Raw genomic sequence first — 17,119 nt, 5'->3', positions numbered from 1 at the left:
AACCAGTTGTATCCTGCTTTGGGATCAAGTAAATGTCCAGTTCTCTCAGCAAAAATGTTGAACCCACATCCTTCCCCAAAGCCTCATCCCTCCCCTTCTGTTCTGGCACCCATGTTTGTAGCCCCTGATAAACTGCAGCTGGATTGTCACCATTAGGGTTTTGTCACAGCCTGATTTGGGGAGGAAGCCAATGATCTGGAAAACAGATGTGAACTTTCAAATGTACATAATCAGATCTCTAAGACTAATTTCAGGCTCACTGCTGTCTTGGATTTTCTTCAGGCAGAATAAAGAAGACAATGGAATGGGAAGAATGACAGGATAAGTGGAAAAGAGTAGATAGGATTGGTGAGCACAGATGCTAATGAACCAAAAAACCCCATTTTGTTTTAGTGTTATGTATGTCTTCACAGAAGTCAGATATTTGAAAGCAGTTCTAGTTGTAGATATTTTCTGTTCAGTACCAGGTCACAGCCAAGCCATTCTAATGGGATCTCTCTCTAGCTCACCAGTACAAACAGTAAGGAAGAAGCAGAGAGGAAGCAAAAGGAAAAAAAGTGAGCAAAGATTATTAAAGACATTGAGAGAGCCACAGTCATTGACCTTGCAGTTGAAAAAATTCTGCTTCTCTATGGATGGTGGTAGCTGAAATCTTGTATGCAGACCAAAGTGAATTCAATTCTTGCATATCCCCTATTTACCTAACACTGATAGCACAGTCGCTGGATCTTCAGGCAAGTGTAGTCTCATATATATTTCTCTTCTTTTCAGGTTTTTTTTTTTGTCTCCTCAGTCTGAGGTCGAAAAACCTTTAATCAAATCAAGTATGTTTGGGATAAAAAACAAACCTCTGTTTAATGGCTAACAATGTCAAAGAAACCAAAGGTATTTTCCCACAAAGGTCCTGATTGAAACTCTTCCTATCTTTTATATATATATATATATATATATATATATATATATATATATATATATATATATATTTTATTTTTTTTTTTTCCAACATATTAATATATATTTATATTCATGAATATATATAAATCTTTTGACAACAGTAGTCAAAGTTTTTAAAGCAAAAAACAGAGAAAGTTTAGATGTGATTTGCCAAGGCTACTTCAAGTTCCACAGCATATGAATGAAAGGCACCATGAAGACTCTAATTCATTACAAGTTTGTCGCTGTTTGATTAAACCTCTTCTTGCGCTAATAATTCTCAGTAGCACTGCACAACATATGCTGCAGAAACCCCTGAGGCAGCCAAGCAAAACCAAGCCAAAACCAGCAGAGAAGTCTCTTACCTGTCTGAACTCCTCAAGGTCTATTTTGTTTCCCACCAGCACCACGGGGATGTCGTAGGTGTGCCGGACACGATAAATGAGCTCCTTAAACTCAGCTGCTTCTTGAAAGGATTGGCGGTCTGTGATGGAGTAGCAGATAATGAAGCCTTCTCCACCTCTCATATACTGGTCCCTCATGGCTGTGAATTCTGCCTGCAGGACAGGAAGAACATGCTCAGTAATTTGGCAAACAAAATTATCCATCTGTAAATTACGAACTTGCAGAAAACTTCCCCGGTTCCCTGCATAAATTCATGTTGCTTGTTTTGCCCTTGTAAACACTGCTTGCTGAAATTTGTGCACTCTTCTGGGTTCATCAACCCCAATAATAAGGATTTCTCTTAGGGCTTTTTTTCTTATTTTCCCATCAAGGGAGCTCTGTTGTCTAAGAATATTAACTTATTTTGCATGTGCCGGCATATAGAAAACATTGTCTCATGAATTACCAGAAACGTCTGCAGTGCTGCCAGTACAAACAGATGACTTGCAACAGAATTAATATTAACAGATGTAGAAAAACCTACATTACTACCTAGGAACTGGAGACAGGTACAAATTCCTTATTATGCACTCAATTCAAAAGCTCAGTAATATAAAAAAGACAACACTACCTAACAAAACAGGGATCTAGTCTGCAAAAAGTTCTCCTTTTTTAAAGGGTCTTAGAAAAGATGGAGGTTTCACTTCAGTGTGGGGTAATGCATTAAATGAGAATGAATGATTTTAGACAGTACAAGAATTGGCCCCATTTCCTTCTCCCACATTTTTCTCATTTTATATTTATTGTCATGGCAATGCTTCTTGTTACTGGTATTTTTTTTCAGAAGCTTTTAATAACTGCCACATTGTACAAAAAAAATATCAAGATTTAGTTTTCAAAAACTAGTCTTAGGCACTGTGGCTTGAGAATATGTTTTAAAGCCAGTATCTTTCTTAAGTTTGTTTGTTTTTGCTTGATCACAGCCCAGAATAACCCAATACCATGGCAACAGTCGGTCAGGATCAAAATCCTCCTGACAGAATCAGTTCTCCAGAGATATTAAGATGCAGGAGGGTCTGATAAAAAAGGAATGCACATATCAACATTGGACCACATCTATGAGCAGCAGCATGCAGCATAAAATCCTGTATTTTTTACTCTATTGAGAATTTAGGATTTTTTAAAACAGTTTAGTTTACATATATATATCCTCAGCTCTTGCTGAAAATTGAAGGGAAATAGATTTCTTATGCTCTTTTAAAAGTCTCAGCCTTAAATCTCTCTCAATACTTGCTCATGTTGATTGACAACACTTGCTGTGAATAGACTTTCATGTTGACCATTATCATTTATTTATGATGTATCTTTTACCCAAGGGCTTTATATATCATCCAAAACATTTCACCTGCTGCAGGAATAAGTTCATCCAACTAAGCTTCAAAATGGCAGACTAATAGGCAATTTAAGGGCAGGATTCTGCTTTGAGACTTCCTCAGAATTTGAAAATCTCTGAATTATCACCCCATAGCACCCCAGGAGAGTTTATTAACTACTAAGTTACAAGACAGAGTGGGTCTGGTCATAACGTAGCCTATCCTCTGGAAACTGGATATGCAAGTAGTAAGGCAGCTGAACACTGAAGACATCAAACAGAAAGGATTCCATACTCTGTGGTTTGGACAAGACACTGAACAGAGCTGTGTCTCTGTTCCCAGGTCTCTTCCAGCCATCTACATTAGATAGCTACTAGATTAATAAATGATGCAATACAAAACTATACAACACGTTCAAAGTCTTCAAGTTGAGAGCAGGGAGTGCTAATGACTAAATACAGACATTAAATCCATTATCTGCCCTCAGACCACAGGCTTCCATACCAGGACAAAGATCTCACTGCAGCCCTCTCCCATGTGACCTTGATTTTCTGCTCTCTGCACCAGTCCCTTTGAACTGTTCTATGCCATTATTAGGAGGGTAGTCTCCTTTATAGGAGGAACAGAACTAGTCCAGGATTCCTTCAGGCTGAGCAGACAATGGAAGCCTTCAGTGAAGTTAAATTTGTGGATTATGCTTCTGAATTTAGCTGGCTGTGCAGCTGCAGTCCACTGTCTAAGCTGTCCTTTAAAAAGTGGTAAACAATTCAATGCCACTAATGGACAACAGGCTGCTTCTAATGCTGGAAAAAAGCTATACCATTAGTTATCTAATTAGCTATGTTTTGCACCTATTATTTATTTTTAGAGGGTTTATACTACTGAGTGGAGCTGATAGCTAAAAGTATGTTTTCACATAGAACCTAATGTCCAGCCCAGATGACCTGTCTCCTTGAGTTAGAAATTTCATAAATCAACTACTATACCACTGTATGACAGCTCTGCACAACCTTTTACAAAGAATGAGCTCGTTTAAGTGAGGTGATCCACCTCTAGGAAGTGCCCAGAGCTTTGTACACTCATTTATAGCCATTTATGGCAAACCAAGAAGGAATTAGGTCACACATCCCTGTTTAAGTTACTCATAGTAAGTGATGTTCTGGAGCAGGAGTACTCCCAGGATCACTCCCCAGGGATGCTTAATGGCTTTCCCTGACTGACAGGAGGCCCTGGGTTCCTAATTTCACACACTGAATCATTCCAAAGGGACAAAGTTCTCAGCTTTTAGGACTGACACTTTTGAGTCAGAATCATCTACCTACACATTCTGGTTCATGCCAGGGCATAGTTAAAACTTGCAGGGTAAGAATGAGTTTACCTATGCAATTTTTTATTATGACACGTTATTACCACTGATAAATTAGACTAAACAAGCAAAATACTTCAGTGTCATTTTTGAAATGATCCATTTTCAGAGGCATTAAATATTCTCTGCAAACTGGATTGAGGACATAGAATTCTTTCTGTTGTTAACTCAGCTAGTCATTTCCATTGCAATTTTTTGATGTTGACATTAATTTCTCAGCTTTTTTTCCCTTGGCATGATTGCTCAGTACAAAGTCAAGGACTCCAAGATCAAACATAAACAAGCCTGGTTTTTTTTTTATTTCAAAAGAAGAGTGTTGTTTGGTGTACTTTGGGGTTTTTTTTCCCTTTTTTACTAGGAACCTCAACATAATAATATATACCAAAAGCTAAAAAAAAAGAATAAATTTAATTACCAATAAATACACTAAAATCTTTGCAAATCTTCATGCATATTATACAAAAAAAGACAAAGGACTAAGAAGAAATTACATCTCTTTGGTAATTTTTAAGTTCAAGTCTTACTCCAGGTTCCACTTTTTTCATGTTTATCTACAGTAAGCAGAACTAAAACACAAGTTGACCAGGGTTTTGTGAATGGTCCAGTGTAGAGACAAAGCATAAGGTTTTACAGATTTTTCGGTGGTTATATTTTATATTTTATCTGGTTCCCTTATAAAATAAGCTATGCATCTCTCACACTAACATTTTCTTTAATTTTTTCCTGCTGTAAAAAGGACGTCTTAAAAATCATTCAGGAATAGTACTGGATACAAATTTCTACTCAATAAAGGGAAAATAGAAAACATTCCCAAGTCAGTAAATACCAAGGGGAAAAGACAGAAGGAAATCACACCCCCTCAAAAGAAAATCAATTCTGAAAATTAAAGTGAAGATTTGTCATGCTTACAGCACTTTGCAGCTTGGCATCAATCTTGAGTACTCTCTCGTGTATTATGACTAAGACTTAACTGAAAAGTGTGGTAAAAAGTCTTTTGAAACCAAATCATCATTCTTCTTAGGAGATGTGATACTTGAGAACAAGCCTCAAGTTTGGACAGAAACAAATCAAAATTTTTCCAAAAGTTGAAAGAAGGCAGCATAACTTTTTCCTTTTCTTTCTCCAGTATAAGTGAATGCAGAAAAACAAAAAAATTTCACTAATTCTCATAAGACTATATATTTCTACCTGTTTTTGAAGAACGCTGACAAGAAAGTCTCTTGATGGTTAGGTTGCTCCTAGAGAGATGTCACATTTGCCTTTCTTCAGTGATCAGGCATCTGGCATGATTTTTCACAGGTATCAGAACAGCCTCCCAATGATACTGAGCGGCTTCCTCAACATGCTTGGATATGTCTCATCCTGTGGTACTGAACTGCCTACACCCAGCTAGACTCACTTCTCCCTTATTTATCCCCCTCTAATCTCTCTCTTCCCCAAACTTTCCTGGGAGGTTTAAGAGCAGAGCTTGGCTCTGGGGATGGGAAGAGAGGAAGCCTTGAGTTTATTTGTACATTCTGTGTTCCTCACCATTAGGACACTAACATGTTCCAGCAGCAGCCTCACATTTTTCTTGCCCAATGTGCAATTGCCAGTGTACCTGTAGAAACCTATCTCACTGCCTTTTAATCTTTCAAAATTTTTAATTCTAACAACACTCTGTCTTTCACAATCCAATCCATTCACACTCAAGAAATACTTCCCTACCTACACTTGGGAGAGTGTTCCTATTTCCACATGTTGTCCTGTATGTTCTTGCATTTTCTAGCAGCTTTTAAGAAAACAATTTAGCAAAAAGAAAATGCCTAACCTCTGTTTTCTCTCCTTTGTCTTGATTGATACTCTTTTACTTCACATTTCATAATGAGCAAGAGAAAGTTTTTTTGTAAAAAGCAGTATTTTTAATTCATTTTAAAAAATTATACTGTTATCATGGATATATAAATAGAACTTGTATGTTGGGTTTTCTTCATAAGAGAAAATAAGATCCAAATAAGATCAATATCTTAATGTGCCCAGAAGAGGAAACAAAGTCATTGAGCAGTAAAGTCACACTACACTGAGATATCCTGATCTTTATGAAGGTTTGTCTATGTATTATCATCAAACATTAGTCTGGGTCTCATGTTTAGTTCAGGGCAGCCCTGCCTTGCTGACTGAAAGAATCTAGATTGATGTATAATAAAGTTCAGCCAAGCCAGTTTGTTTCTTTGCTGTTTCTTAAGTATTTCCTCTTTAACAATGCTGGAGAAGGAGTGCTGGGTTAGATAAGCTTTTATGCAACTTGGTACAGAAGTTGTTTAGAGGCAGCATCTCCCACATCACCACTCTACATCAGCAGAGCTCTAAAGTGAAGCCATATCTCCCAGATACCCATGTTGCCCATATGGCCCTGACAGCCCCAAAAAGGATAAAAGAGAAAGAAGAAGAACCACAAAAAAACCCAAAAGAAACCCCAAAATACAAACAAACAAACAAAAAACCAACCAACCAACCAACAACAACAAAAAAACCCCAAAAAAACCCCCAAAAAAACCAAAACAAAAAAAACCCCCAAAACCCCAAATCAAACCAAACCAAAAAAAAGACAAAGCAATGAGCAGAGGGTCACCATTCCTGCCCCTCTTTTTCATTGTGTGGTGATGTGTTCGAGCAGTAAACACAGCTTGCAAGTGCAGTGCTTTCCCACACTCCTCAGAAGTGTGGTGCTTAGAAATTTAAAGTTGTGGCACCTCCGAAGCAAAGGTGTCATGTTTTTCAAACTACACACACTCTCCACACATTTTGATGTCTGTTCTGGCTTTTTTTATGATCTTGGCTTGTATCTCTGGAAGAGGTCAGAGCCTCCCCAGGGAGGCCAGCCTCACAGTTTGAAGAACGTCACTTTCTATATCTTCTTGTCTTATGTTCTGCTTGACTTTAGAACCAGGAATATTCTAACAGATGTTCTTAATCAAAACTGTCTCCCTGATTACCACAGGGGTCATTCTTATTATAAACTGGGGTTTTTTTTCATATTTATAGTGAACACTTGAGGAGTGGGATATATTCTTGCAAACAGGTGGGATATTGTTCATCTATGGCACAAAAAAAAAGGATAAAATGAACAAAAGGAACACAGGGGAGGGGAAAAAATCTTCAAATAGTGAGAGAAGAAAATTTAAAACAATAAAAAATACGTGAAACTTCATTGTTTACTCTGAATTTTCTTATTAAAAGTAAGTTGAAATTTTCTTTTGTCTCCAGAATTTTTTTGCCAATACTGTACAATATTACTTTTTAGCAGCAAATCCTTTTTAAAGCCAAAATGCAAACCTTCCATCTCTCTGTTAGTAAGTTCTCTTACACATATAAGCACCACAGCTGACTTTGTCAGGATTACATATCATCCACCTGGTGCTCCTTGTGATAAATTGTGCTTTTCTTTTACCTCTTAAAATAGATTTACCTAATGAAAGTACACTGGTGAGAAGTGCTGTGATAATTATCTGGTTTTCATGGACTTTTTAGTGGTTTTTTTGTCAGCAGAGGAGGGGACAAAACTAAATATTTTTTTTAAAACTTGTAATGGCAAGCAGCAAGAAACCTGCAGCAGTTACATTTCAAATAAGAAAACATCCAGGTTAAGATGTTAGCTGGATATTATATCATATAAACATCATAATAACAGTATTAATCTAGATGTAAACAGCTTTATTAAATGTGGTTTCTGCCTCCTAAAGAGGTAGTCAGGTATTCTAAATTTAGAATCATCTCTTTATTTAGTCTTCAAGTCCCCCTCTCTACAGTTATTACAGAGATACAATTGACTCCAGAGAGTAACTCTTCCCACCCTCAGGGAAGTGTTTAAGATGCCAGGGGTGCTTTTCTTTTGTACCTCTCTAACTTCCTCGACAGAGACTAAATAGAGAGCCCTGTTTCTGATGTCCACAGTATCAGCCAGGCTCTGCCCACTCATATCCTTCATGCATTTCGATGATAAGGCTACTCCTCCTCTCCATTTTAGACTTTTCATTTAGCTTCTGCAAGGCTGTTTCATTTCCAATGGAATGAAAAGATCAAGAGACTGTAGCATCTAATGCCTAAAGCCAGTCGAGGATTTTTTTCCCTTCACAGCACCCAGCAGTGGGAAATGCTGTTCCTCAGCATGGGTTGAGTAACATTATGAGATAAGAAAGGTACACTTTTTCCACCACAGAAGCCAAAGTTCCCAACCTGCTGCCTTTGTTTGCAGGAGCCCTGCCTGCACCAGCTACAGGTTCCCAGCAATGATGCAGCAGAAAACAGGAAAGCACAGAACATTATCAGCATTCACTTCACACTTTCTTCTTTCCTCCCTCTTATTTCCAGCCATCCTTTGCAAATGATAACAAAAACAACAAAAGGAGTTACATAGGAAAAGAGAGTGAAAAAATTTGCAGCAGGTGGTACTCAGCAACCTGTGCCAGCCTAAACCATCTGCCACATCACTGGGAGGAAGGAAGGGAGCTGAGTAACAGCTCAGAGACAGACCAAAGGAAATGCAGGGGCTCTGGCTTAAACACTGGAGGACAGAGATGGATTCTTCTCCTCTTCAAGTCTCTACACTGCTCTGGTTGAGCATCAAACCCGTCTCTCACAACCCTTTTTGCCCATTCTAGTAATGAATCAGGAGCAGTTCAAAGTGGGATTAGTATAAATGAGAATTAGCCCATGAGCTTGCAGTGGATTATTATAATAATCAGTCCCTTGATTAATGATCAGTCAGTGTCTCATGCCTTGTAATTACAGGAAAGAATTCTTGCTTCTGCTGTAAAACAGCCACATCCCTTTTCTTCTCTGAATTTGTACCGGGGACAAAATGCACATCACTGATGATGGGAGAAGTATGAAGATCAAAAAAGATTCAGTCCAAGCTCCCAGCAGACTAATGGCTTTCTGAGCTTTATCTGACTGGGGCAATATTACAAACTCCATGTTGTACAAAATCAGTAGACTTTTCTTAACTCTGGGAATGTGGAAGGATAAAGCTCAGACAGACACTGAAATCAATCTGTAATTTAGAAGACAAGTGACAACCCCCTGTTTTAGTTAATTTATTTACCTGGAAAGGGAAACAGAAGAAGAATATTCATGACAGGTGTTCTTTCTGGAAGACACAAATATGATATCCTTTTCTGTGACAAATAGCAGCATTACTTTTTAGCTGCTGATTCTTTGGGGTTTTCCAGGTTAGCTCACCTGGGGAGAGTGATTGACAGCACCTCAAGACCTTGCCTATGGGCAAGAAGATTTTCCTGGCTTACAGGGTCAACTGAATGGATCAGTAATTCAAGAAACACAATTAGACATGCACTGATTATGAAATTCAAGCACAGATTTACATTCGTGATTTTCACAAAATTTTGTTTGAAAACTTTCTAAAATTATTTTCCCCTCCTAATTTCCCCTATACTTATGTTCTTCAGCAGAAACCAGCTTACTGCAGAAAATGGTCTTCAGTCCCAGAAAGGAGATGATGTTACATTATACTTCAGTTCAGGATTCTTTCTAAAAACTAATGTATTCTCATGGAAAGAGATGAATTCCTTCCCACTGGTTAATACATCGCTTATCTCTGAATACAGAAGAGACTTTATGCACAACTAATGTTCTGAATGTAAAGAGAAATTAATTAAAAATAAAGATAGCAGTTTCTTAATATGGATTACTCAATCAGGGTAATTCATGATGACATTGCTCTCATCTTCATCCAAATGAGTCTGAGGCTCTGAACTGGTATGTTAAGCTTTCACCCTGTCTGAAAATAATGGATTTGTGACGTTATTTTTTCATTGACTTTAAATCATTGTTAGACACGATCTATTTTTGCCATCAGTGAAATCATGTTGTTTCCCACAAGTGGGCTTATAGATTCAGGATCCCCTTCTCTTTTCAGCTGTGATACTGCTTCCCATGCTATCTGGCACTGCTCTCAGTCACAGACTATGCAAGACTAAGCTTCATGAAAAACAGGTGTCAATATTCCTTTACATTCTGAGCGGTGTTGGATGACAATTTCACTGCCCCTTTCCTAACTGCAGAGCATTTTATATGCACTCACTATTCTGTATCCACACGTCCTGCATCATAACTTATGCAGAGAGATTGAGCCACACCAGCCTGATAGAAAAAAAAGTAAGTAAAGGGAAATAAATAAGGTAGAGAAAAAGACAGATTTGAGCAACTTCCAATGAAATAACTCAGAACTACAAAATATAACATCACTGAATGACCATTCTTTCTTACTGAGGAACTAGTAAATAACGTGCACTGGCACTCAGACTCTCCCTCCAGATACAGCTTCTTTTCACTAAAATTCCCAGTGTTCCCACTCTAATTGCCCTCTTGCTTCCACGTGATAATATATTTGCCCATTTTCTGCAACTGTGCTTTTGTTAACTTTATTAATCCTGCTCTTCCCAAGATGGTTTGTCTTGTGCAGTAATAAAAAGATGCAGTCCATCACCTACCTAGGAGATGATATCTACTTTTTATTCACCCCTAAATAAGGATGAAATCACCATTTCAATTCTCCACAATGCCAGTAAAAATTCCTCAGTGCCACACTCCCTAACTCAGAGAACTGCCTTTTCTTTCATATTCATGCTAATGGTCTCTCTCTGAGGCATAAACACCTTAGCAATTTTCTTCTAAATGCAGGCACTGAAGCAATCTTCATTGTTAACTACCTCTAAAACCCCCATATGCACTTGGTTTATCACGCACCACATAATACTTTCTCCCCATTCTCATTGATATGCAAAAAGGGCCAGTTTTCACCTTTTATCACAAATGCATCATAAATGGTTAAAGGGAAAAATTAATACCTTGGTAATTACATTTCAGTGAACAGCAGAGATTAAAAGAAAAAAAAAAGACAACAACCCAGTAGAGAAGAGGTAAGGCCTGCAGCTGCCAGCACAGGCTTTGCAGGGATTCAGACATGCTCTTGTCAGCTTCTGTGGTCATCACAGGTTTGCCACCATCCCCAGCGAGGCCTTGTGCAGCCTTGCAGAAGTAAACCAGGAGGCTGTGGAGTCAGACACCTCATTGCTCTGATAAATGTCTGCAAATTGTATTCTGGCTTGCATATATGCTCTCTCATGATGACTTCCCTAACAAGTGTGCTGACCTTAAAAATTCCACCATACAGTTTTTTTCTCTTCCCTCCCTTGCGCCCTACTCATCAGCAGAGATATAATTTAATCTGAGATCCTGAAAAGGGGGGAAACGAAGTAAAAAGCAATCTGCAGAGCAGCTATTTTAGACTTTTGTAACATTTAATCAATAGTGCACTCATTTCTGCAATTGAAATTTAGCTCAGTGTTTATCTGATGGGTGTGTTCCCTGGGGACTACATAAATCACCACCAAATTGAATGCAAAATACCTGTGTTACAATCCTGCATGGATTATGTATTGCTTACAAAGTAAACTTGTGACACAAAAGGAGTGAGTTGTCATGTCCCGTGACTTCTCAACGTGCTTTTTCATTTCCATGTGCACAAATATTTTTGAATAATTTTTATTGCATTAGGAAAAAAAAAAAAAAAAAGAAAAACCAAAACCAAAAAACATGAGGACCAAGGCAGAGGTCTGAAAAATAAGTTGTGAGGTACCTTGATTGGATCAGCAGATCCAAGAGAGAAAGTGAAGGATTCAGGTAGACCTTGGGGCACTTTCCAGGAGGGGCTACAAGAGCACTAGAGAGGGACTTGGGAACAGGGTATAGAGTGACAGGAGGGGGAGGAATGGCTTTAAATTGATGGAGAGCAGGGTTGGATGAGATCTTGGGAAGAAATTTTTCCCTCTGAGGGTGGTGAGGCCCTGTCGCAGGCTGCCCTGGAAGTGTCCAAGGTTAGGTTGGATGGGGCTTGGAGCAACCTGGGATAGTGGAAGATGTCTCTGCCCATGGTAGGGATTTTACAGTCACTTCCAATCGAATGCACTCCATGATTTTTTGATCCTGAGTAACTTTTGAGATATGCTAAAACTCTCCTACACAGGGCTAAAGCTCATCTGCAGGTCCAAAAGTTAGAGGAGTCTGTCTCCTTCAGCTTTGTCCGAGTGCAAGTCAGGTACCACACTGATTTCTGACACAGGTATAGCCAATATAGCCACTACTAAGCTTTTGAGATTTTGTCTTATTAAGAGATAAGATCATTCCCTGGCATGGTTTGTCTCACATCATCCCACAGCTCTGATAATGACATGGAACACTCATGACAAAAATTTATTCTCCTCATCCAACAGGCACAAATTTAAAAAACTAGGCACAAGAATCTATGCAAGCTGTGCAAGCTTTCGTCTATGAAAGTGAGAGAAAAATATATCCAAAAATATAGCTTGCTAAGAAAAAAAAAATAAAAACCGCAAGAAAATATTTCATATTTTCAGTAATTATTTTATTGAGTTTCTACTTTGCTCCTCATCCCCTCTTTGAAAAATTTGGATTTATGGAATAACATTTCTCATATTATAAATGTAACAAGCAATGGAGACCAAAATTTTATGAAGTCTGCTTTTCTGGTTTTTTGTTTGTTTGTTTGTTGGGAGTTTTTGTGTGTTTGTTTTCTTGGTGGGAGGGAATTTCACTTCCATGTTCTAGGGCAAAACTATTGAAATTCCATCTTCAAAGATATTACTTGGCTTTAGGTTTTTACATTCCCCTTCCTGCTAGCAGGAAATAAAAATTACCTTTTTAGAAAGCTTCTTCCAGTAGTCCTTCTCATGTGGTTTAGCAAGTGAAATGTTTGGATGTTTCAGATAATACTATATAATCTTTTGCTTTTGTTCTCTTTGTCTGGAAACAACACCATTCAAAGCTTCAAAATGGCATAAAAGACACTTAATTTTGAAAATCTCATTTTTTGGGGGCAACCTACTTTTCCTATAAAGCATTAAAGCCCTGCTCTGCAAAAAGAACCATTTCTTGGTCATTTGTTCAGGGGAAATGGGCACCATGTGGTGCTGTAATATGTGCCTTTTTCTCAGCATTCAAGCCAATTTTTTTAGTCCTGGAAATATTATGATGTGAGCTTTATGAAAACTGATAGAGGTAGAAATTAGTTTTCTGCCCACTGGTGTCCCTGGTTTGTGTACAGCTGCTTGGTAACAGGTAGATTTTGATAGAAAACCTCTGTAAAATGGAATTCCTAGTGAGATTATCTAGGACAGTCACATATATATAAAGAAATCAGGACACACTTAGAGTATGTGCAGTGTCTGCTGGAACTTCAAAGTACTTCAGTACCATTCACTGGTGTAAAGAAAAAGTGCAGAATATTTTCCAGTAATGGGAGAAAAGAAAAAAATTACATTATCATAATCTTGTGGAGGACCTGGATGAAGTTTACTCATATGGAATGTGTTTATATAGGTGTTTTCCATACAATGTACATCAGAACAAAACCAACCAACCAACCAAAACCACCATAAAGCCAAATTAAATAAAATAATTTAAAAAAACCCAAAACACCCCAACAACAATAAAACCAAAATGCCACACTACACAAATAAAGGCTTGGAAAGAAGAGAAAAAGATTTTCCAATATTTTTTTCAAAAATTTTATATTTTTTTCTTTTATGTGTTCTTATTTTGTTAAAAAGAGAAAAAATAATCTTTCAGCAGCATCACTCTGTATTTCACTCTGTATTTATCTGGTTCCGAAAGTTAGAGAAGATGTAAGTTAGAGAAAGATGAAGAACAGTAAGAGGGAAAACATTTCACATGCAAAAAAAAAAAAAAAATTGCTGAAAGATAACAGAAAACACTGGAAAATTTCCCAGCACCTGCAGTACGGAACCACTACCACTGACTTTGCTGAAGAGGAATGGTAGCAATGGGCAGGCAATCGGGATTGTCAGACTCAATAAATGCTGATGTTCGCCCTAAATGCTTGTTCCCTGCAACATTTTATTGCACCTGTTTGACAGGAAGATAAATGCAGGCCTAGAAATACAAACTGATCCACCCTTTATTGCATCATGATTCACTCATGGACAAGGATGAAAAAGGAAGCTGGGAATCTTGGCTGCCAGTTGCCTGCTTTCCTTTGGTTATACACTCATTTTTATCAGCATATGCCTAGATCTTTTCCTACTGAAGTCAAGGAATATTTTGCCAATGATCTGAAGGAAACTGGTGTCAGGTCCACAATTTCATCTGTGATTTACTGCAACTGTTTTTTCCACTCTGTGTCTGTGCCAAATAAGAGTTTCTCCACAATCTGTCCATTGGCAAATAAAATTACTAGGTCAAGGGAGACATTTTAGCTCTTCCCAGAAAGTACAGAACAACTTGTTTCAAGATCCCAGCAAAATTTCAGTGTTATGATTTTATACTTTCTAAGTATGTTTTCAACAGCCTGTGGAACAACATGCTAGGAAATAAAATTAATGCTCTTCTCACCTAATACACTTTGTTAATAGTTGCTACTTACTGCAATATCCCTATGCTTTAAAAATAAAATGGATTTCATTTATGTACTAGTACCTAGCAGAAAGTGCAATAAAATTATTTTCCTCTTATAAGAACATGCTGTAAAGGCCCATTAAGACATAATTACTGCCAAAAAGGCATTTTACATTTCCTTGAGATAAGCTGCACTAGCCTATTTTGAGATTTCACTTCCATTGATTCAGGATTAGAGCAGCATGTTTAGATAATAAGCAGAGGGGTCTCAGATAACAGCCTGAGTGAATCATCGGGCTATAGTGTTTAGTCTGAGAAAGTGTGTTTATCTGAAGGGCTCTTGGGACTAATATGGTTCCTCTTCAAAGCTTGAAGCAGGGGGCAAGAATCATCGTCCTGCAGGTTGGCAGGATAAACATGTCCTGTGATTTGCTAGCAATTTGAGAGATGGATTTCGGTACAGAGCGCACTGTTGTTGTCAGGTTGAAAAGTGTCTGCCTGGAAATGAATTCATGCGCACACAACTCCAGACAAAGGAAAATCTCCCTGAAATGGCATGCCATCACATTTTAGGGCCCATTTTTCAAGTCCCTGACTCACACCTGGGAAATATACTGGTGCACGAAGTTTATCATAAAAAGCTCACGTTTTAGCAAACAAAAATTGGTGCAATAATCTCGGAATGTATTGTCTCACTGACAGGCACAGAAACCCATTTTTCCACATACTTGCCTGCCTTGTATCTGAAAACAATTTTTGCCTCTTTTACATGTCAGATCAGATTGTTTTCCAGTGAAGGAAACTCTGCTGCTCTTTTAGTGTTCGGCGTGAGGTCTACACAGAGAGATTGGGTAATGTGTCATACAGGGGAAAGCTGTGGCAAGAATAAAAGCTCCTGTGTCAGTCAACAGTCTATAAATACAGCAGGAGAGATAACTGCTGTGTGTGCTCCATGAGGAGCATGCTTCTGGGCTCCAGAAGTAGCAACATATTTTTAAGCTAGAAGAGAAGGTGAGAAAGCGTAAATGAGCGAACAGAAGGTTTCTATAACTCCGTGTGGAGGCTTTTTGTGCGCGGTTGGAGCAGTTGGGGGTTGTCACTCTCTGAGAATAATTGTGAGGGGAACTGCACGCAGAATAAAGTGCTTGAGGGCTGAATGTCCTTTCGTTTGCGCCTGCAAGTTTGCTGGAAACCAAAGAGTTTGCGTCAATTTGGATTAAATATATGTAAAAGCAGATTATTTTTATGGCGCATCGGTTAAGAAAAGGGAAATCCCAGAATTACCTCCACCAACATTGCTTCCAAACTCAGTGGACATGGGTGAATTTCAAGGGAAAGTTACTCAAAAAATATCCTATATGGGTGAACAAGGAAGTTCAAGCTATCTTCTTTATGGATACTAATTTGCATTTGCAGATTTCCATGAAGTTTGCCCTATATACTCCATATGCCCTATTGTAGTTAGCCTTGGGAGTTAAAAGCTAAAAAAAAAAAAAATTCCTAATTTTTATCATTTTTATAAATATTATCTCAATCTCACATTTAGTGTGCCTGGATTTATTTACTTCTCTCTTTTTTTGTTTTAATTGAATTGTAAATGCAAAATTTTAGTGTTGAGAATAATACTTCTTGTTAAAGAGACGAAGGCAACTGACTAAAGGAATTACTGGCAGCTTCTTCTAGATTCAGTTGTTCCACTGAAAAAGAATACCAGCATCAATTTTTTTTTTCTCATTTCCTTGCAGCACATTTTCAAGCGTTTTTGGTAGGAAGAGCTCAGGTTAGGTCTGTTTATGACATTCCAGCTACCAGGAGCTACATCAATACCTTCTCCTGAAACTCTCTGAGGCAAATATATTCTGTCTGAAGCTAAATGGGGTGAACAAACACAGGCTGCCCAGCTGGCAGGTGTAGAGGGTGGTGAAAAGAAGGTGTAGTGAGTTCAGTGAAGCATAACTGCTTGCCCCAGCCCTTACATTCTTTAAGAAAATGACCCTTGTGGTGCCTTCTCTTGAAAAACAATATTGGAAGAGCCCAAAAGGACAAATGATGGTGTATAAAATGTGCATCCAGAGTCCATTGAACATCAGTTTACTTCCAGAGGTGAGCAACTGGTCTATGTTATAGTGTCCATGTACATGCACAAGAGAAAAATCAGTAACTAGATGAGCAAGTTTATTATTGTTTCGGGTTTTCACATTATTTGAATTTTTTTTTTTTTAACTTCTGAAAGCTGAGAACATAAATACATTGTTAAACACCATTTATGTTTTAAATGCTTTAAACTGGATCTACCAGTCAAAGTTTTGAAGATTTTTATGCAGTGTCAGGTATGAAATCACACGTGGGTTTTTACGTCTGGATTTGACTATTAAAAACTGTGTTAATTATTAATAGTTAATTTGGTCAGTGTTGAAATTCTTAATTAGTCCATAGGTACACAAGGGAAAAGAGAAACATATTTGTTGAAACATATCCTCCAGCATAACAAAAAAATACGTTAAATTCAGTCAGTTTTGTTATTGATTTCTTGTATTTCAAAAAATAAGGATGAATCACAAAATTTTGGCTCCTTGATCTCCTGAAGTGATTAAAGTCATTATTCAAAGTCGATGATGAAGTATTTATG

The 17,119-nt window shown here is 37.9% G+C and overlaps 1 protein-coding gene across 2 annotated transcripts in view; it reads right to left on the bottom strand.

Annotated features, from left to right (window-relative positions):
* Nucleotides 1–17,119, bottom strand: part of RIT2 (Ras like without CAAX 2) — a 176,576-nt gene that overhangs the window by 86,220 nt on the left and 73,237 nt on the right. For both annotated transcript variants that reach the window (XM_064404238.1, XM_064404237.1), the window contains exon 5: nucleotides 1,299–1,490. In XM_064404238.1, coding sequence (XP_064260308.1) covers nucleotides 1,299–1,490 — 192 coding nt within the window. The remainder of the gene's footprint in view (nucleotides 1–1,298; nucleotides 1,491–17,119) is intronic.

Source organism: Passer domesticus, chromosome Z (assembly GCF_036417665.1).
Source record: "Passer domesticus isolate bPasDom1 chromosome Z, bPasDom1.hap1, whole genome shotgun sequence".
Taxonomy (NCBI): Eukaryota; Metazoa; Chordata; class Aves; order Passeriformes; family Passeridae; genus Passer; species Passer domesticus.
Note: the sequence above shows the minus strand (reverse complement) of the source record. Positions and strands in the feature narration are given on the sequence as shown.